Raw genomic sequence first — 22,583 nt, forward strand, 5'->3', positions numbered from 1 at the left:
TAGAAGAACTCATAGATCAAGCCTCTAGCTTCTACTTGGAGTTGAATTACAGTGCAAACTCCCATTTATCCAATGTTTAGAAATGTATTCTGACAACAGTCTACATGAATTACCAAATTTCAAGTTACAAAAAATACAATAGAAAGTCATATGAAACATCATTTTCCTCTGAAGATCCCGATGATACTTTAGAATCTTGCACGTCTCTGGTGCAAGAGCAGCAACTGTTTTTGGAATCCAGGGCAGTCCATCACTTTTGAATGCCCACAATATTCCTGCAGAGCTGCAGCCATGGGGGTCAGGTCTAGGGAACTGGGGGTCAGAGATCCCCTAGTTCCCTAGACCCAGAATACTCAATAACCAGGGGACCCAGGTCATTATCGACAGAAGGGAGAAAGTTTCCTGAAGGTTGCTTTCTTAATTCCAAATATCTTAATCCACCCAGATTGGGAGTAGTTTCTTTGTTGTTTTTACTTTTAGTTTGTTATATTGCCTGACATTCTACTACTGAGAAATACAAATGAATAGAGCAAGTATTTCAGGAATGTGATCACTCTTTAGTATACATTTTGCAAATGAGATTCCATTTAAGGAATGGGGATAGATGTTTTTATTTTTTATTTTATTTTATTTTATTTTAATTTTTTTTGGGATAGATGTTTTTAAAGCAAGATGAGGCAAGAGCATGGATTTTGGGGGGTATTTACAGTAAACTTTGTGGGGAAGGGCTGAAGCTCCTCACCTCAGTTTATTTTTACTATTTTGTGAACTGAGTACCTAGAGAGAGTAATGGGAGGACAACAAAAACTATAGGGTATTTTAAGGTATGTCCACAAATTCTGTGACATACTTCTCATCAATAGGTAGAGCTTAATTCCCCTTCCCACTGAGTGTGGGCTGCTCTTAATGTATAACTTGTGTCTCATTATGAACAGAATATGGGTGAAGTGACAGTGTGTGGCTTATAAGACTAGGTCATAAAAGGCATTGCAGCTACCTTCTTGTTCTCACTCTTGGATCACTTGTACCTAGGGAAGCCAGAGCTATCATGTCATGAGGAACTCAAGCAGCCCTGTGGAAAGGCTCACATGATGAGGAACTGAGGCCTCCTGCCAACAGCCATGTGAGTGAGCCATATTGGAAGTGGATCCTGCAGCCCCAGTAAAGCCTTCAGGTGACTGTAGCTTGGGTGATGCTGACTGAAACCTCATGAGAGATCCTGAGCAGAATCACCCAGATAAACCACTCTCAGATGACCCACAGAGACTATGAGATGATAAATGTTTATTGTTTTAATATGGTAAGTTTTGGAGTAGTTCGTTACACAACAATAGATGACTAATATAGTCTATATCAACTTTCCTCTAAGCCACTCTCAGATGACCCATAGAGACTATGAGATGATAAATGTTTATTGTTTTAATATGGTAAGTTTTGGAGTAGTTCGTTACACAACAATAGATGACTAATATAGTCTATATCAACTTTCCTCTGTACCAGGAAAGATACCTTTCTTAGTCTTTTATCACACATGGGCTCTTGTTCCTAGGCCTGCCTTGGGCTAGTGGCATGGTTTCTATCATTGAACTTTAAAATGGGCTAAATAAATAGACTTCTGTGAATAGTCTTGGAATGTAACCACCATTTTCAAACTTATGTCTATGTATTCAGTTTATAACAGTAGACAAACCAACTTTTGAAACAACCCATTTATAAGCTGAGTACTGCCTGCAATTCTGCTAGCTCTTGTTCAGTATGCCATTCTTTTATAAGAGACTTAATACTTCTTTTTAGTGTGAAGAGCTTTTCTGCATGGGCAAATGGAAAAAGTTGTCAATGATTTAGGCTATCTCTTAACCAGGTAACCCATAATACACAGATTGTTTAGTTAACAACAGAGGCCTGTCATTTTAACTGCAGGACGCATATCTTGGGGGAGTTAACTGGAATAGATGCAGAATACCCTATATCAAAACCTGTTTTCTGGCCTAGATATCTCTTAGAACAAATGACAATGCTGAAAATAATACTACAGCTAACGTTTACTTAAGGCTTGTTTATGTGCCAGGCACTATGCAGGGGACCTGATTTACCTGAGCTCATTTAATCCTTACAACATCACTATGAAGAAGGTATTGATTCAAAGCATGGGTCTTGGAGTCAGACAGCTTGTGTTAGAATCCTGGCTTTACATCTTAGGGTCCTATAATTTCTGGCAAACTATTTAACCTCTTCGTGCTTCAATTTTCTTACCTATGAAGTGGGGATGATGATGGTACCTGCTTCACAGGGCCGTGATGAGGGTTAATGGATGTAAAGCATGTAAAACTTAGCATACCTAGTTCCTAGCACATAGTAAGTGCTCAATTAATGCCAGCTATTACTATTTTTTTAAGTAGGTGGAGACATGGAACCTCAGGGAGATTAAGTAACTTGGCCACAGTCGTGAAGCTAGCAAACAGAGCAGGAACTCAGTTCCCGGTCAGTTTGATTTCAGAGCTCAAGCTCTTAACCATCACTCTACACTGTCCCTCTCGGTTTCTTTCTGCATAAAAATGGAATGATCTGCAAAAAAGCATCTAGACTTCTTGCGGTATGTTAGGAGAGATCCCTGTTTCATATATGAAAGATTTGCCAGCACCTGGAGACCTCTGCATTGTCCGGTGAAATCCCTCTTGGGAATGGAGGGGGAGAAAAGTGAAAAGTTTTTTTAAAACTGAAATGTGGAAAAGGTGCTTCATCCACTTAGTCGACAGGTTCCAATGCTGCATATTCCCCATCATGAGAACTCCTTTCTCCATTGGAGTATGTGGCGATAGGAGGTTCCCATAGGATGTTTTTGGAATGTGTTCCCTTACCTTTTTCAGGAGGGGATGAAAGCTGTTGGGTGGGCATGAACAAGGGTTAGTGATGTGATACACCACTACGGTGAACGGTGAACGTAATCATTTCTTCTTTCTGTGGGTTACTCTAGTAACAGAGAGGCTGGAGATTCAGTTTAACCCCTCCTCCAAGGAAGAAGAAGAAATACCAGAAATAGATTGCCTGAGGACAGGCAGTTGCCTTCTTGGATGGGGAGGAGATAAATGAGAACATCTCTGGCCCTTGAGACCATCTACCCTGTCACCAACCTGTGAGCCAAAACCTAACAACACCACGCTTAGTCAAGTTCATTGTTTTCATATCTTTGTTTTTGTCTTTGCTTATTGCTTAAATTAAACATTCCTATGGATTACTCTAACCATGTCTGGCTGAAATGAGAGGGAATAACGAGGTCCCAGCTGGGACGGTAATTTGAGAACTACACACGCCAGTCTTGGAATCTGGAGGTGGTGGCTGGGCTGAGGGAGCTTGAAGGTGAGGGTGGAACTTGTAGAACCTGGTTCAGCTTCTAATTTTGCCATCCATTCACTATGATCTCTAGCAGTGTACTATTGCTGAGCTTATTTTCTTGTGTGTTAACAGTGGAAAATAATAGTTGTCCTACCTATTTCATAGGGACACTGTAAGAATGCAATGAGATTCTGTATGTGAAAGCGTCCCCTTACCTACTTCACTAGTGAGAACTATTAAAGACCATGCCGTCTGAACCAAATTGCAAAGCAAGGGTACAGACAAATGCTGGTCATGAAATATCTTCCACTTGTGCCTGTCCCTTCTCAGGACTGCTACACTCCATCCTTGGTTTATTAATAACATGTTTTGGCTCACTTAGACCTCTAGGTCACCACCACATACGCTTCACTGTTAAAATTCCTTTATTTCTCTCCTAGGCTCTGTTTGTGTCCATAGCACCTAACATCGTGCTCAGAGCAGGAACCCTGTAAATACATGTGGATTAATGAAAATATTCTGTTTATAGAGAGCTCATCCATGACTTTAAATTCCCCTCTAACAAACATTTCTATTTCTTTAAGCTGGTGTGTAAAGTCATTTGTACGAAATTCTTATTGGTGAGGTCAATGTGTCTCATAATGATTAGAGATTATTGATACACTAGTAGTCAGTTTGTGTTTATACTAGACTTATTTCAAAGAACATTATAACGTTTATGAATTAAGCTGGGACAGAGAAGCAACTGCAGACAAAGTGACTCTTTTGTGGCCTCTGACAACTGGTGGCTTTAAACAATGAAGGCCATTGTATAAGAACTCCCTCCCGGGGTTATTGTGAGGATTAATTAGATTAAAATCTACAAAATGCTTTGACTTTTTCCCAGAATTCTTTTATAAATAAAGATGGCTTTAATTTTTTTAAAAGTATCTTTATATTGGTCCTCCTAGAATCAAATGAAACAAGTTCACCTACTGTTTAACTCTCTGTATTCCCTGAAGCAAAAAGCCAGACTAAGCCAACCTAAATTACCTTTAATGGTTTTAAGTGGGCTACCAGTGCACACATGACTGAGCAGAATTTAGTACGCTAATCACAAAGATCTTGGTGTATGATTTACATGACACAATAATGCCTTGTAATCACTATGCTACATGGTCATTAGATATTAGTTACTGTAATTATTACAGCTGTTTTATACTGAGCAACAAAGTTTTACTCTCCTCTTTGTTATTTATATTTTAATAACTCACATTCTGCTCGTTTACAAATAGGGTTTCAGGCAGCCTTCCCTTTAGTAGTTCCTCCTTATCTTCAAACATTGCAAATGTTGAAAATTTTCCCTGATACCGGGTACTGTTCGATCCCATTGTTTGCACAGAAACACATACAGACACCAGATAAAAGACAGGAGTCCTAGATCCAATTCTCCAACAGTTGAGGTTCCTTGGGAACCCCTTTACCTCAGTTTCTTGGTCTCCTTTGTCCCCAGTGACCCACCTGGCCCATGCAGTCCCTTTCCCTGACCCAGAAGGAGCCACTCTGCACATTCTGGTTGATGGGCTGGAGGCAGCAGATTCTCTGGAATAGGCCCACATGAGGTCTGGGGAACAGTAGGACAAGAGGCCTGTTGGGGGGCTTCCCTGGTGGTCCAGTGGTTAAAACTCCGAGCTCCCAATGCAGGGGGCACGTGTTCCATCCCTGGTCGGGGAACTAAGATCCCACGTGCCACATGGCGAGGCCAAAAAAAAAAAAAAGGCCTGTTGGGTAGACCAAACTGCGCCTCAATGGCATAGTATTTATTTTGAATTAAATTTATGGCCAACAGAAGAAGGGACACTCTGAATCTTCTGTCTTCCTGAAAGCAGAAAATAAATCTCTCATGTGAAAGGTACACTCCCTGTGTCTGGAGATAGGACACCTTTATCGCCAAAGGTAGGGAATTTGGGCTGAGAAGACTATATAAACAAATCTTACTGCTTCTTTAGCTTACTACCCTAAGCCCAAACCCTGTCTTGATTCTTCACTAATTGGGCACCCAGAACCTAAGTGTCTTTGTCCTGTCAATTCCTTACAAATTTGTTTGTCTAAAAAGTATAAAAGCTGCCTGCTTTGGCTACTTCTTAGGTCTCATTGCTATGGGTCCTCCATGGGTGTGAATTAAAATTTGTTCCTTTTTCTCTGTTAATTTTATTATTAATCCAACCACACGAATTCAAGAGGGATAGAGAGGGAAATTTCCCCCTCCCCAATAGACCCATTGTAAATGAGGAACCCGTCTGGCAGGTGCCCAACTGTCCTGGTTTGCTTGGGACAGGGGGGATTCCCCGGGCATGGGGCTTTCGGTTTACCAGGATGAGTTTACCTCTCAGCGAGAACAGATTCCGGAACCCTGAATATTTAGATTCCTGAATGCTGGCTGTGTCTTTGCTGGGCCGGGAGAGTATCTTACTTGAGAAAGATACCTTATTCCTTTTGGGCCCGCAGCACACTGGGCTGGGTGTTCTCAGGGAACTCTGTGGATGTGACTCCTGTTACATTGAAATGGAAGAGATCAGAGGTGTCCAAGAGAGAGGCCAGCCACACCAGGTAGTGCCTCCAGTGACCCTGTTAGAGCCTCCAAGGTCCCAGGTCAGTTCAGTAAGCTTTGCAGCTGTGGAAACTACCCCTAAGGATCAGGCTGAAGAAATCGGTGTACGCCCTACTGCTCAGAGAGACTGAGGAAATTACCGTGTGGCTGATGACTTAATTATCCTGAAGGATACACCTCTCCTGTTGCCCTGGATGCCCCCTTCACAGGACCAGTGATATGGGAAATCAGGTTACCTTAGAGCTAGAGCAAAGGTGACAGGGGGTTTATGTGATATTATTTCCAGGCCTCTTGGGCTCTCCTGGCCTCTTAAATGCTCCTGTTTTCCCCCCTGGGCTGTTCTTCCTCATCCTCGGTGGCCGGCTAACTCCTGTTCAGCCTTCAAACCCTGTAGGTTTTGCCCAGTTTCCTCCTTCTTTCCCTCCTTTCTCTCCCTCCCTCCCTCCCTCCCTCCCTCCTTCTCTTCTTCCTTTTCTTCTTTCCTCTTATTCAATAAATGTTATTTGAGTGCTTATCATACGCCAGTAATTAAACTATAAAGTATTGAACAAGACAAAGTCTAGCTGATAACCCATCCCGCAGTAGTCCTGTATACACACCACACATTGTAAATCTTTATCACTAATTTTTCCCGAGATTACATGCAGACTGTTGCTATCTATATCTAAATGTAACAGTTAAGTGAAAGTGCAAAATAATATAGCCTTTCTTCTCAGTTGAATTTTAGTTTAGTTTTACTGAAATCACTCCCCGGGCCCCCATCCAGGGAAGTCGTCAGATAACCAACTCCATCCATTGTGTACTGATTTTTATAGTCTGGGGCAGGAAATCCACACAATATTACTCTAGCTGCCTTCAGTCCTTGCCATTGTGCTTAGTTCTGAGTTGTGACCTCACAGCTCAGAGCCCTGTCTTCATTTTATAAATAGTTTGGGTATTTTTATCCCAAAGTACATTACTTTGCACTTGTTCCTACTAAAGCTCATTTGTCATTTGTCTGAACACATGCTCATATTTATAGGCGCTTCTGACTAGCCCAAGGACTGGAAAACTTATTCTGTAAAGGGCCAGATAATAAATAAGTTTAGCTTTGCAGCAATACCCCAGTGTCGGTGGCACAGCTCTGCCGCTGTGTCGTGAAAGCAGCCATGGAGGATAGTAAACGAATGAGCAGGGCTGTGTTCCCATAAAACTTTATTTATGGACACCGAAATGTGAATTTTATATGATTTTCATGCGTCACAAAGTATTAGTCTTTTGATTTTTCCCAACCATTTAAAAACCATTCTTAGCTTGTGGGCTGCACAGAAATAGATGCTGGCTCGATTTGGCTCTTGGACTGTAGTTTGCTGACCCTGATCTAGACCAATCGCTAGTTAGAAGTGTTGTTAGGGATTTTACTGCATACTCCGTCCACCTGATCACGTACACATTATCAGTGAGCCCCTTCCTAACACATGTGCTGGAGGATTCAGGCTGTTCACTTGGGTCCATCAATCCCTGCTTCCCAACATTCTGTTAAGGCAGCCTAACTGTCCTCATATAGGTGGGGTGCAGCTGGGGTCCCAGAACCCACCAGAGTGCTCTGCTTGTGGCTGCCCAAGCCTCCCAGTGACTCTTGTGAAAATGCATTGAACTTTTCAGAATGGAAATCTGACTGTGTCTCCACCGTTGTCTCACCCCCAGCTGAGTCACTCTATAAATGGAATCTGCACTGAACCTGCGTTGTTTGAGGCTTTGACCACAGCCCTTGTAAGTTGCAGCTGCCTTATTTGGAATGCTTTTCTTCACCACTCCTTTTCCTAATCAATTCTAGGTAGACTCTGGGGCCAGTCTCCCCCATGGCACCCGTGGCACCCCAGGTCTAGAGGAGTCCATCTGTTACATGAGCTAATGCCTCACTTTGTACTTTTATTTTCATTAGTGGCATTACTTGACTAAGAGCTGCCTCCGACTCCCTTGTTAGACTCTGCTCTATGAGAGGGGAGCTGTCTGTCTTTGCTCACTACTGTATCTCCTGCACCTGGCCCTCTGCCTGGCACATAGTAGGTGTTCAACAAGCATTTGTTGAACAGAGGCGCCAGAACCCCAGTAGACCTCATCCTGTTGGCTGGGGCGTTGTTGTCTATGACAGCCTCCGCCCCACCCCCCCCACCAGCAGAGCGAACTGGCATGAATTACAAGATCTCTTTGAGCCTCAGTTTCCTCCTCTGTAAAATGGAGGTAATAACTATTATCATCAGGTTGTGGTGACTTAAAGAGATAATGTACCTGGCACATGGCCTGCCCCAGTTATGGTGAGATTAATGTTAGTCCCCTTCCCCACTTCCTCTCATGGATGTCAACTCCATGGTTGCCTGACGCCTAACTACCTCTTGCCCAGATTCCTCAAGCGCACAGGACTCCACCTTCCTGAAGAGGCGTTTCCTCTGAGAAGTCCAGAATTAGAAATGTGACTACCACACCCTTCACACATCTGCTGCCTTTCCAGGAGCTGCCACTTGGACCCTCAAGTTCCCTCCCCCTACTGGAATCAACAGCCCCCCCCATTGTTTTTGCTGCTGAGCTAGTTCTTTATTGCCTCACAAAACATTCCAATCTCACAAGACTTTTATTTCAGCCTCTCCTTTGGAAACCTGTCAAAGGTTTTCTTAAGGTCTCAAAGTGGATGATATTATGCAATTCCCTTTTATCACATGCTATTTACTCCTTAAAAATTAACTAAATTTGTCAAGTTTTACCCTTCTTGCCATTCTTCTCTGAAGTTAATTTTATGTGTTTAGCCTGCCTGTTTCACAAGGAAACCATAACTTCCCAGGTTCGCTCCAAGATTTCTTAATGATAATGAATTTTTTTTTTTTTTTTGGTCGCGCTGCGTGGCATGCCGGATCTTAGTTCCCCCGACCAGAGATCAAATTCACTCCCCCTGCATTGGAATCATGGAGTCTTAACCACTGGACCACCAGGGAAGTCCCAATGATAATGAATATTATCATGTAATAAAAATTATAATATCTTACCTGCTATATAAAAATATTAAAAAAATAAAATTAAAAAAATAAATTACAATATTTTGAGCCCAGTACATGACAACCACTGTGCTAGGGACCTTACATACATCATTTAATTTAATCCTTATAACAACTGTACATAGTAGACACTATTATCCCCATTTTTGTACGTGGAATGAAATTTATTCCACGTAAAAAATGAAATAATGGAATAATGAAATTTATTAGCTTCACAACTAGGAAATGGTGGAGTCAAGATTTGTCCCAGCCAAGTGTCCATCATCTTTCCAATCTGACATTTTCCTCCCTTCTTATGCTTGGTGGTTGGTGATGGTGGTGGGAAAGTGTGTATGTAACATTCTCACTTATATAATCTTTTGGGGGAGCAGCCACTTGTTATGACTGGTTACCCATTTTGGCGAATGGTCCTTCAGTGTCACGTTAGAGTTCCATCAAAACTCATGTAGGTCTTGAAGTATTACCCTTTGATTTAAACCGCTCATCATCCGTCTGTCCAGCCTGTATTTCTTAACAGGTTAGCTTAGTCTGTTTGGACTATTATAACAAAATACCACAAATCAAATGGCATATAAACAACAGAATTTTATTTCTCACATTCCTGGAAGCTTAGAAGTCCAAGATCAAGGTACCAGCACGGGTTGTGTTCTGGTGAGGACCCTCTTCCTGGTTCATGGCTGGCCCTTCTTGGCTGTGTCCTCACATAGTAGAAGGGGCTAGGGAGCTCAGTGGGCTCTCCTTTATAAGAACACTAATCCTTTACGAGATCCATACTGAAGTAAGTGGGGATGAAATGACTTTGGTCTAGCATTTGCTTTAAAATATTTTATTTTTTGAAGATTTTTTTTTGAGTCTTTATTGAATTTATTACAATATTGCTTCTGTATTATGTTTTGGTTTTTTGGCTGCAAGTCATGTGGGATCTTAGCTTCCTGACGAGGGTTCGAACCCGCACCCCCTGCATTGGAAGGTGAAGTCTTAACCACTGGACTGCCAGGGAAGTCCCTTTTTTTTTTTTTCTCTCTTTTTAAAAACTATTTTAGTTTTAAAAAGTATGGAAAAGTGAAGCAAGTATAGGATTCGATAATTTAACTTGGTTAATGAGTATTCTACATTATTCATTATACATTATATAATGTTATACATATTCATTATACTATTTTTTCTGCTTCTTTGTGTTGGAAATTTTCTTAATATAAAATTTAAAAATATAAAGAAAATGACAATAATTTACAGAGAGAAGTAAAATAAGCTACCTGGATGTTCAAGTTACCTTCACCAAGAATACAACATGGAAAGCTAATTTGATTTAAGACTGCTGGGTACACCTGCAGTCCTAGCAAGGGGCGTTAGCTGGAGGATCCAAGCTAATGGCTCCATGCTCTGGGGTCATTTCCACCAAGGAGAGTCACCCACTGGGGGGGCCTGGCAGGACTCCCATCCCTCAGACTTGCTTGAAAAGTTACTGGCTTTCTCTGAGCTGCCCTAGGCCAGATAGAAGCTGAGTCTTCTGGCTTGTAGGATTCTATCTGTGTCTAAATCCAGAACATCACCTCACTACTATATTGCTATAATTTCTGTTATTTTTGTAACATGACAATGTGTACCACAAAAGACGATTGCCCTGTTAACCATATAAGATGACTGAACCATCCTTTCTGTTTTCCACATCTTCCTCCAAAAACAATTCTGTTTACTAAATTACAACTCCAGTATGGTCCCATCTCCCTAAGAATACAACCAGAGCATCTTTGAGTGCCCCCGAACTCTCTGCTTACTCATTCACAGCTTCCTGCTTTACTCCAACAGACAACTGATCCTCTCCTTTGTGTTTAACTTTTTAGAGGATGGCTTAGTCTCTCATTTCAAGTCTTGAGGGGCACCTCACGGTTGTTCCCTCCCATCCCAGCCATGTCTCCAATGGAGCTGTCCATTATCCATCACAGTTAAAGCCTAATCAGCTCAAGACCAGCAGGAACAAGCCTGTAGTCTGACAAAATCAGCCTCACGGTAAGGGGGTGCACTACAGAGCTGTGACGTGCTGCCCTCCACAAAGGACCTCTAGCAGCTGTATTCTGTTTTTTTTTCACTGAAACATTCTTTTTCTTTTCTTTTTTAATTGAATGTAAGATTCTTTAAATTCTATAGTGCTTTACAATTTTCAAAAGTTTCACATGTGATTTCATAGAATCCTATAATAATCTCTTTTTCCTATCCCCTACCCTTATGTTGTCCCTCCCCCTCCTTCCCTCTTCCCATTGGTAACCCTAGTTTGTTCTCTATATCTGTGAGTTAGCAGCTGTATTCTTATGGGATGTTTAGATTAATTACAGAATGAACTTTCCTCACATGTCTACAGATGAATTAGCACCAGAGAGATCATTTTTACAGAATGACAGCTCGCTTCAAGAGCACAGAGTGAGGGCTCCAGAGGCCTCTGGGTCTGAGCTCTCCTGTTTGACCCCTGTACCCTGGGACTGTGATGGTCACTCAGGCAATGACATTGACCCATCTGTGGCCAGGAGCTCCTGTCTCCCCTTCTGCTCTTCTGTCCCAAGGTAAGTTCCAGGGACTGTCTCAAGACTTAGACATCTGATATCTACATCCATCCCACTCCCCATCCCCATGTCAGGCACTTAAATCCTGTTCCAGGCTGAGGGGTGGGTGCCTCTGTTGCTGCCACCAGTGGCAGCAGGGATCTGTTTCTCCTGCTTCCAGCTTCTGGTTTTGCTTTAAGACCTCATATTCTTGGGATACATGACAGACCCTGCTAACTCAACTGCTGGTTCAGCTTCTGTTCCTGCTGGCAGCTCCATTCCATCAGATGTCTTAGGGGCTGAAACCTGAGAAGCGAAGGGCAAGGTGAGGATTCCTGGCCTTGCAGCCTGACCTGTCTGCCCAACTCTCTGCCTTGTTTGCCCTTCACCAGCTCCAGGAGTGACAGAGGTGGCTAAAGAGGCGCTAATGCTACCCCCATGGTTTACAGTGCATTTTCACAGGCATGATTTAATTTGATCCTCTTTCAGATCTGTGAGATAGTTATTCCTGTTTAAAGAGATAAGAAGTTAGGGCACCATGAGGTTAAGTAATGTGTTTACAGTCATAGAGTTAATTGGCAGCAGGACCATGATGTGAAGTGAAGTATTCTGTCTCTTGGAGGAGCTTTTCTGTATCTAAATCCAATTTATTATTAAACCACTATATTTCTATAATTAAAATATTATTTGTAGCAACCAAGTTATAGTACCATAGAAGATGACTCATTATCAGTAGCAGGCTGAGATTGTTCCAGTAGCCAAATGCCATATTTCATTTTCATCCATGTGGTGAATGTACTATTTTTTCCTAATTTTTCATCAGGAAGAGTCAATAGATAATATATATAGTTGATAAATCAAGAAAAAGAGGTATAAATATATTACATACAGTTTCAGTGGTAATCAACAGTAGAACTTAAGACAGAAACTACTAATAAAACCTCTGAGTAATGGGCATGGGAGCGGTGGGGTTGGTGGGGATGGATGGTGGGAGGTTTTTGTTTCTCATTTTAGGCGCTTCTGTACAGTCTGAGTTTTTAGAACATGTGCGAGTATTACTTTTTTTTTTTAATAGATCTTTATTGGAGTATAATTGCTTCACAATACTGTGTGTAGTTTCTGTTGTACAACAAAGTGAATCAGCCATATGCATACATATGTCCCCATATCCCCTCCCTGTTGGATTGGAAGAATCAATATTGTGAAAGTGACTATACTACCCAAAGCAATCTACAGATTCAATGCAATCCCTATCAAACTACCAATGGCATTCTTCACAGAATTAGAACAAAAAATTTTACAATTCGTATGGAAACACAAAAGACCCTGAATACCCAAAGCAATCTTGAGAAAGAAAAATAGAGCTGGAGGAATCAGGCTCCCCAACTTCAAACTATACCACAAAGCTACAGTAATCAATACAGTATGGTACTGGTACAAAAACAGAAATATAGATCAATGGTACAGGATAGAATGCCCAGAGATAAACCCACGCACATATGGGCGCCTAATTTACGACAAAGGAGGCAAGAACATACAATGGAGAAAAGACAGCCTCTTCAATAAGTGGTGCTGGGAAAACTGGACAGCTACATGTAAAAGAATGAAATTAGAACACTCCCTAACACCATACACAAAAATAAACTCCAAATGGATTAAAGACTTAAAGGTGAGTATTACTTTTAAATAAAAATTTAAAAAATAGGAAATAGAAATGAAATAAAATAAAAAGTATCCCATCAGTGAGAGATTGTTTAGTCATACGTAATACTAGGCAGCCAGTAGAAAAACCAAGGTCCATCTATACAAATTTTAAGTAAGAAAAACAAACTGCAGAATGGTGTGGTTAGGATAATATCATTTATTCCGAATATTGTGTGTGTGCATATGCATGGGAGTGTACCTGCACACCAAGCTGGGAGGATATATATCAAAGTGATAGCAAAGTATGGGGATACATGGCAAAGTGGGGAGGAGAGAAAAGACTTTTTAAATATTCTACACTTTTATATACTGTTTTAAAATTTTTTTTATTTTATATTGGAGTATAGTTGATTTACAGTGTTGTTATACTGTTTGTTTTTTCAAGGAGCATGCATTGAATATGAATGTATGGAACGTTCTGCAGGTTCAAAGCTAAAGTGATTCTGAGTGTGTCCCTTTTCTTTTTTGCTATGGAATAGCCAAGTGTCACAGCACTGTGTTAGGTATGAGGGTGAGGATATTACACTGACCTGTAGGGAGGAAATTCACTGGTTCTCTGCTCCTTAGTATTGTTACCAAAGGGAAGTTTGTGAATTGAATCACTCCACTGTCATGCCTTACTGTCACCACAGAAGTGACCAAAAGTCTGATTTCGTGTTTCTTTTTATATAGTTCTGTTTCCTTCCTCTGCTCGGTTTTGAGCAAATGTCACCAAGAGTGTGTGGGATTTAAATCTCCAAGTCTAGTATCTGATGATTGTGGCAAGGTATTTGTCTCACACTTTGGAGTTCTGGACTTGGGGGTCTTGAGTAACCCCAATACTTGTTAGAATCCTTTGGCAATTCAGTTATTTTTGTATTTTATTTTATTGTGGAAAGAGCACTTAACATGAGATTTACCCTCTTAACAAATTTTTAAGTATTCAATATATTATTGTTGACTGTAGGTATGATAGTTGTATAGCCTATCTCTAGAACTTATTCATCTTTTAAATTTTATTTTTTCCTTCCAGTTTTATTGAGATAAACTTGACATACAACATTGTATAAATTTAAGGTATACAGCATAATGATTTGATTCACATCATGAAATGATTACCACAATAAGTTTAGTGAACATTCATCATCTCATATAGTTTAAAGAAATAGAAAAGTAAGTTTTTCCTTGTGATGAGAACTCTTAGGATTTACTGTCTTAACAACTTTCATATATAACATATAGCAGTGTTCATTTTATTTATCATGTTGTACATTTCATCCCTAGTACTTATTTATCTTGTAACTGGAAATTTGTACCTTTTGACTGCCTTCATCCAGTTCCCCCTCCTCCCACCCCCACCTCTGGGAACCACAAATCTGATCTCTTTTTTCATGAGTTTGTTTTTGAAGTATAATTGACCTACAGCATTATGTTAGGTCCTGTTACACAACGTAGTGATTGTATATTGCTGTACATTTCAAAATTATCACTACAATAAGTCTAGTTACCATCTGTCACCATACAAAGATATTACATAATTATTGAATGTATTCCCCACACTGTACATTTCATACCGTGATTCATTTATTTTGCATCTAGGAGTTTGTACCTCTTAATCTTCCTCACCTATTTCTATCCTCCACCCACCCCCTCCCCTCTGGCAACCACCCTTTTGTTCTCTGTATCTATAACTCTGTTTCTGTTTTACCATGTTTGTTCATTTGTTTTATTTTTTAGATTCCACATATAAGTGAAATCATACAGTATTTGTCTTTCTCCTGTCTGACTTGTTTCACTGAGCATAATACCCTCTAGGTCCATCCACATTGTTGCAAATGGCAAGATTTCATTCTTTTTTATGGCTGAGTAGTATTCCACTGCATGGTTGGGGCTGAATCCCTGCCTGGCTAGCTGCTTGGCCTGAGGCATCCCAGTACTGGTGCCAACAGGCTGGTGGGTGGGTCCAGTCCTGGTGCTAACAAGCTAGAGGGAGGACTCCAAAGTGGCACTTGCTAGCACCAATGTCCTTTTGGTAGATGATTCTCCAAAATGGACGCTGCCAGTGTCTGTGTCCCCAGGGTGAGCTCCAGTTGCCTCCTGCTTCTCCAGGAGGCTCTCCTAGATCAGTAGGTGGGTCTGACCCAGGCTCCTTTTAAATTACCGCTTCTGTCCTGAGACCCAGTGTGTGTGAGATTCTGTCTCTGCCTGTTAAGAGTGGACTCTGTTTCCCACAGCCCTCTGGGTCTCCAGAAAGTAAGCCCCACTGCCCTTCAAAGTCAAAACGTTTTGGCGACTCATCTTCCTGGTGTAGAACCCCTGGGCTGGGGAGCCTGATGTGGGGCTCAGACCTCGTTTTCCTTGGGGAGAGCCTCTGCAATTGTAATTATTTGTGGGTCACCCACCCCCGGGGTATGAATCCTGGCTACACCACGTCTCTGCCCCTCCTACCCTCTCATTGTGGTTCCTTCTTTATATCTTTAGTTGTAGGAGATTATTTCTGCTAGTCTTCAGGTCTTTCTCATCGATAGTTTCTCTGTAAGTAGTTGTAATTGCGGTGTGCCCATGAGAGGGGGCTGGCTCAGGGTTTTCCTACTCTACCATCCTGGCTACTCCCTCATTTTCCTTTTAATTAAAAGAGGTTATATTTATGAACACTTTAAGACAACTTGGGAATTATGCAGTAAAAGAGAATAAATCCTTCAAATTACAAAGATTTTGCTAATATGCAAACTGCCAATCCATCTAAATTTGGCATATCCTGTCTACTTAAGTAGTAATTTTTGTTGAAGCAGTAATTTTTTAAGTAGTAATTTGTTTAAGTAATAATTTTTCTAACAAAATTCAGTTGGAGAACCAGTGATATATTTATGCCTTTGACAAAGGTAACAAGTATGGTATTGCTGTGGTTGAGAAAAGAGAATATAAATCCTGGCTATCTTACTGTTCTGGCTCATCAAAACTCAAAGAACATGTGAGGTTCTGTCATGTCCAGTGAGGTTAGGCTGTATGTATTCGGGTTACATACTGTGTTGTTACATGTTTTTATCATATAAATGGTCTGGTTGTTCCTCTTCTTCTCCATTAGGAAAATATATAGGGAAAAATAAATTTTAATAGGAATCCTTATATGCAGGCAGTTTAGAATCTCTGAGCAATTTTTATGTCCAAGTACAGAGCCATTTACATAGCTTATTTGGGCTTTGGATCCACACTTGCAGTCCATATGCTGTGCTATCTGTGCTTCCCATTTGTCCAGGCATTTTAGTTCCAGGCCAGACTCTGGCAACATCACGGGTTGAAATTGTTCTAAGTCTCCTGTGGATTTTTGTTTGACCGTGAGTAGGAGGCTGGCCTTTAAATCCCCATGTTGTCATGATGCCTTGAAAACCTTTACCAATATCGTTTTTGTTGTGACATTCATATACTGTCTGGGAGAAAATGAGCAGCGTAAGGAGGAGTGCCTGGTTTAATGACAGCGTTGTCTGTTACATGAAAGGTTTTAACTTTCCATACTGGCAGCAATCCAAGTTCTCAGTAAATTTCCAATAGAGATGCAGAGCTATAGACATGTGTTACAGTTTTTCCTCCTACAGTTAGGGCTGCCATTTTCCCATTCTGGTTTTCCTTTGGAGTATATTTTAGGATGTGATAGTCTTGTATCTTAAGTAATGTGACCATATGCTTTTGACCGTCCTTGGTCCATAAAGGCATCATGCCCAGCTTCAGTGTGATAAGGCCAACTTTAGAGAAACCTGGTTCCCAAGGATATAAAGGCCATGGTTTATCTTTCAGAGGACGCAGTTTACTTACTAATTGGGCTTTATTTTTATCAGAGATCAACTGCTTAACAAATGGGACATTTTCTTTGCAAAGGTGCTTGTCCTAGCAAGTACAGCTCTTGCTGTGGAGACTTCTAAGCAGAAGCCAGATGTTTCTTCTCTTCCCCAAGCCCCGAGCAGCAGCCAGGCTGCCCGTGCCTCAGGTCAGTACCTGGGCATTGGTTTGTGTCAGCAGCCTCCAACCAGGCATTCTGTGGCTGGGAAGGGGTCCTCCTGAGACACTTCTGGGCGCCCTACCACTCCGTTTTCAGGGCTTCCCTGCTGTGAGTCAGCTATCTGGGAGCCATTCATCCAACAATCTGTGAATTAGAACTTACTCCTCTTGCTTAACGGAAACTTTCTGCCTGTTGTAACTCCCCATTTCCCTCACCCCCAACCCCTCACCACTCCACTCTTTGATTATATGAATTTGACTATTTTAGATACCTGATATCAGTGGAATCATGCAGTATTTGCCCTTCTATGACCCGCTTATTTCACTTAGCATAATGTCCTCAAGATTCATATATCTTATTGCATATGGTAGAATTTCTTTCTTTTTTTAAAGGTGGAACAGTATTCTGTTGAATGTGTATATCACATTTTATTTATCCATTTATCTGTCATTGGACATTTGTTTCCACATCTTTGCTACTGCGAATAGTGCTGCAATGAACATAGAAGTGCTAATATCTTTGAGATCCTGATTTCAATTCTCTTAGATAAATACCCAGAAGTGGGAGTGCTGGATCATATGGTAGTTCTGGTTCGAATTTTTTGAGGACCCTTCATGCCGTTTTCTATAGCAGTTGCGCAGTTGCGCAGTTGCGCATTCCTACCGACAGGGTGCCAGGGTTCTCATTTCTTCTAGTTTGTCCAGTTGGTGTATAATTGTTCATAGTCGTCTTTTATGATCTTTTTAATTTCCACGACATCAGTTGTATGTCTTTTCTTCCATTTATGATTTCATTTATTCGAACCTTTTCTTTTTACCTTACTCAGTCTAACTAAGTAAGGTAAAGAAGCCCGTGCACCGCAATGAAGAGTAGGCCCCGCTCACTGCAACTAGAGAAAGCCCACACACAGCAAAAAAGACCCAAAGCAGCCAAAAAAAAAAAAAAAAAAGAAGAAGTTATAACTAAGAAAATAGGGCTGTTAGTGTAGAATAGAGATAGTGTGTTCTCTAAGGTCAGACAGTCAAGTCTTCCACCATTCACTACAATTTATATGATCATTGTAATAATTTATATAATCAATATGTGCTTAGACATTGGAAACCCAAAGATGAAAGAGACAGACTTACTTCTTCTCACCATGGCATGTACAATCACATATTTACCTGGGTGACCATGGGCAAGCTGCTAACCTCTGTGAGCTTTAGTTATTCCATTTGTAAAATAAAGGCAATATTACTGTTATATTCCTTCTAGGGTTCTGGTGGAGCCTAAATGAGATTAACCATGTAACACAGTGCCTGTCATATACTAAGTGCTCAATAAATATCAGTTTGTCTTTTCTAAAAGGTTTACTAACCATTCTTGGTAGCAACATCCAGTTGCCGATTCCTTTAATTTTTGGTACAGTTTTAACTCTGTCTAGTTTTGGATCTCTAACTTTTCTCTTATTCCTGGTTTTTCATCATGCCCATGTAGTTTTCTTCTTAGAGTCCCTTGAAGGCTGCACCATTTTTTTCTTCCTTTCAATGCTCGTGTATATTGGCATCTTTTCACTGACTTATTTACTGACACGCTTATTTAAGTGAGTATTTATCCAAGCATTTTATTTTTTCCAACTTACATTATATTCTTGCTCTTGAGTTATTCAAATACATACTTAGTTTAGAATACGTACTAGTTTCTGGAAAATTTGCCAGAATTATTCATGATATTTGGGGAAACCCTCTAGATATAGAAGGAAACCAATTTCCTCTCTGCTCTTTTTTTTTTCAGGTGCATTTGATTTTGCAGATGAGTCTGGAAGCATTAGTTGCAAAGGTATGCCTTTGCCTGTCTGGTTACATGAAAGTATAGAAATGTACAAAGAAGCTAAAGTAAGCTTGTGCTGTTCTGAGGAAGAGCTTTCATGCAATCTGCATATACTAGGTTCCATTAGAAAGTCAGTATTCCCTCTCTACCCCACTGCTGCCAATAACTAAAGCTGTTGAAGAAGAGTGAGTTTGGGGTGTGTCTCCCCACCTTTTCTACCTTTCTTTGCTTTGAACTCTCAGCGTCCTCTGAGAGTGTTCTGTCCTTTCTTTTATTTTCTCAAACAAATCCTTCCTTGGGCAGAATTGTCGAATGAACTCCCCTGTCAGCATTCCCTTTGCTGCCTGCTCCTCCTCCTTTACTCCTCTGTGAAGGCCTCTCCCCTCTTCTTGCCCAGCCCCCAATCCTCAGTCAGGGTTCAACCAGAGAAACAACCAGTAGGAGATATATTTAGAAATTTACTGCCTGGAATTGGCTTACATGATTGTGGTGGCTGGCAAGGCACACTGGTAGGGTAGGCCATCAGGAAGGGCAGACTGGGACTCTTGGGCATCAGCTGAAGCTGTTATCCACAGAGGAGTTTCTTCTTCAGAGAAACCTCATTTCTGCTCTTAAAACCTTTTAACTGATTGAATCAGGCCCACCAGATTATCTTCCATAAAGAATCTTCCTTAAAGTCAACTGATTATGGATTTAATTCACATCTACAAAACACCTTCACTGTAACACCTAAATTAGTGTTTGATTAAATAACTGGGGACTATGTCTAGCCAAGTTGGCATATAGAACTGACCACCACACCTCATTTCCTTTAAGATTTGGCTTTCACATACTGGCTTAATGGGTAACTAAAATGTTAATTGATGGAACCTGAATACCTCTCGGGGATATTTTCATTTTATGAAGGAATCTTTATGAACCAAAGGAATGAAACAATAATAATAATAAAAAAAGCTAAGGTATGTGTGATTTGGGGTGGAGTAGGGATGAGAATGAAAACTACTGCCTATTCAAAAGACCAGGACTGCCCACAGGTAGAAGGAAAAACACTGCTACTCTAGAAGATTTGGGGCAAATAGTATTGAAAGAGAGATAACTCTTAGTAGATGAAATATCTAGTTACTTGGAATCATTATTGACTGTGACAATCCTGAGTTGTTTCTTATGTCCGTGTGAATCCCATTGCAAGGCCCAAGTGACTTTAAAGGAGTCCTTGCTGAAGGGGGAAAGGCCATCTTACTGAGAGAGAACTGGACCCCAGCCAGCAGAAGGCATCTAGTATTAATGCTGGCTGAGGAGGAGGGTACACTGATTCTCTCTTCTTTCCCACTCAGTAGCTATCTTGTTGCAGTCATGCCTACTTTTTTTCTTTTCCCTTTTCCCCAGTCTGCTAGCATACTCCTGTGAGTGAAACGAAAGCTTTTTTTATTTTTTAATTTTTTATTTATTTTTGGCTGTATTGGTTCTTTGTTGCTGCGCACGGGCTTTCTCTAGTTGCGGCGAGCGGGAGCTACTCTTCATTGTGGTGCATGGGCTTCTCATTGCAGTGGCTTCCTCTTGTTGCAGAGCACGGGCTCTAGGCACGTGGGCTTCAGTAGTTGCAGTGCACGGGCTCAGTCGTTGTGGCTTGCAGGCTCTAGAGCACAGGCTCAGTAGTTGTGGTTCATGGGCTTAGTTGCTCTCTGGCATGTGGGATCTTCCCAGACCAGGGATTGAACCTGTGTCCCCTGCATTGGCAGGTGAATTCTTAACCACTGTACCACCAGGGAAGTCCCCGAATGCTTTTTAATGTTATTTTTAAAGCAGGCATCCATTGATTCTATGGCAAGACTGCTAGTTGCTTTCCAACATCCACTTTCCCCTTCTTCCCAATGTTTAACCTGTGTACATGGTTGTTCTGTGAAAGACTACCACTTGCGGCCTCTCAACGACTAAGTGTGGCATGTGGCAAAGTTCGTTCAATGGGATTTGTGTGGAAGTATATACCTAATTTCAGGTCATGGCATGGAGAGGGGTGTGTCCTCTCTCTCCAACCCTTCCTTTCTATCCTGCTGCCTGACATGTGGACATGGTGGGGTTCTCTGGGTCATACAGATGAGGCCAACACTCAAGTGATGACTGAGTTAACAAGCTGCAAGGAGTCTGTGTCCCTGTGTGTGAGAGATAGACTTCTATCTTGTTTGAGCCACTGTTACCTTAGTCTTTGTTATAGCAGCTGAATATGTACCCTAACTAATATAAATCCTACCATAGGCAAAATACTGAAGTAGGCAGTGAATGTCTAAAGATGAGTAAAACAACTTGACAGTGCAAATCTTTATTTATTTAACTTATTTATTTTTGGCTGCGTTGGGTCTTTGTTGCCGCGTGCGGGCTTTCTCTAGTTGCGGTGAGCGGGAGCTACTCTGCATTGCGGTGCGCGGGCTTCTCATCATGGTGGCTTCTCTTCTTGTGGAGCATGAGCTCTAGGCGCTCAGGCTTCAGTAGTTGTGGGACGTGGGCTCAGTAGTTGTGGCTCGCAGGCTCAGTAGTTGTAGCACACGGGCTTAGTTGCTCCACGGCATGTGGGATCTTCCCGGACCAGTGCTCGAACCTGTGTCCCCTGCATTGGCAGGCGGATTCTTAACCACTGTGCCACAGGGGAAGCCCGACAGTGCAGGTCTTGAGAAAGTTAACAACCTAGTGAGAGAGACAAGTAAAATCTCAATAACTATAATAAAGGGTAGACTATGGTAACTGTCTGATTGGAGATATAAATAAAACCTGGTAGAAGAGATTAATTCTGGTTGCAGTATTAGGAAGGACTTCTTAAATAATGTGACATGCAACCTGGGATTTGGACAGTGAGTTGAATTCTGATAAATGGAAGAGGATAAATAGGGCATCTCATGCAGAAGGAATAGTATGTGTAAAAGCAAAAAGACAAAAAATGCACACGTATATAGAAAATAACCAGCAGAAAAGGCAGAATGTCGGTGAATGCAGAGGAGGAATAGCCCAATTAGATAGGAACCAGATTGTGATGGCCCGTGAATGTTATATTAAGGAATTTAGTTTTGGATGTGTTGAATTTGAGGTGGGAATGGAAGGAATGTCCAGTAGGTAGCAGGAAATTAGATTCTGAAACTCAGAAATGAGGAGCTCAGAAGTGAGGTGAGAACTGGGATGTAGATCTGGGTGTCATCCATATCTAAGGGACGAAGTGAAATAGACAAGGAAGAAAGTGCAGAGTGAGGAGAGGGTGAGGAGGAAACATAGGCCACATCTTTTTTTTTTTTTTTTTTTTCTTTGCGGTATGCGGGCCTCTCACTGTTGTGGCCTCTCCCGTTGCGGAGCACAGGCTCCGGACGCGCAGGCTCAGCAGCCGTGGCTCACAGGCCCAGCCGCTCTGTGGCATGTGGGATCTTCCCAGACCGGGGCACGAACCCGTACCCCTGCATCGGCAGGTGAACCGTCAAGCACTGCACCACCAGGGAAGCCCCAGGCCACATCTTTTGAGGTGTGAGGAAGGGGAAGATGGCAGAAAAGGAGTCAGTGAAGGAAACCAGAGCGTGATCAGATAGGAAGGAAGAGACTCAAGGAAAGGTATGGTCATGGACATCAAGGAA

The 22,583-nt window shown here is 41.5% G+C and overlaps 1 protein-coding gene and 1 pseudogene across 1 annotated transcript in view; one reads left to right on the plus strand and one right to left on the minus strand.

Moving 5' to 3' along the window:
- BLOC1S6 (biogenesis of lysosomal organelles complex 1 subunit 6) overlaps positions 1 to 22,583 on the plus strand; it is a 60,166-nt gene that overhangs the window by 902 nt on the left and 36,681 nt on the right. Inside the window, exons 2-4 of the mRNA XM_060149358.1 lie at positions 1,033 to 1,300; positions 10,797 to 10,962; positions 11,312 to 11,510. Of these exons, the coding sequence (XP_060005341.1) occupies positions 11,435 to 11,510 (76 nt within the window). The 5' untranslated portion in view covers positions 1,033 to 1,300; positions 10,797 to 10,962; positions 11,312 to 11,434. The remainder of the gene's footprint in view (positions 1 to 1,032; positions 1,301 to 10,796; positions 10,963 to 11,311; positions 11,511 to 22,583) is intronic.
- LOC132507125 (large ribosomal subunit protein uL3m-like) lies at positions 16,205 to 17,201 on the minus strand (annotated as a pseudogene).

Source organism: Lagenorhynchus albirostris, chromosome 1 (assembly GCF_949774975.1).
Source record: "Lagenorhynchus albirostris chromosome 1, mLagAlb1.1, whole genome shotgun sequence".
Classification (NCBI taxonomy): domain Eukaryota; kingdom Metazoa; phylum Chordata; class Mammalia; order Artiodactyla; family Delphinidae; genus Lagenorhynchus; species Lagenorhynchus albirostris.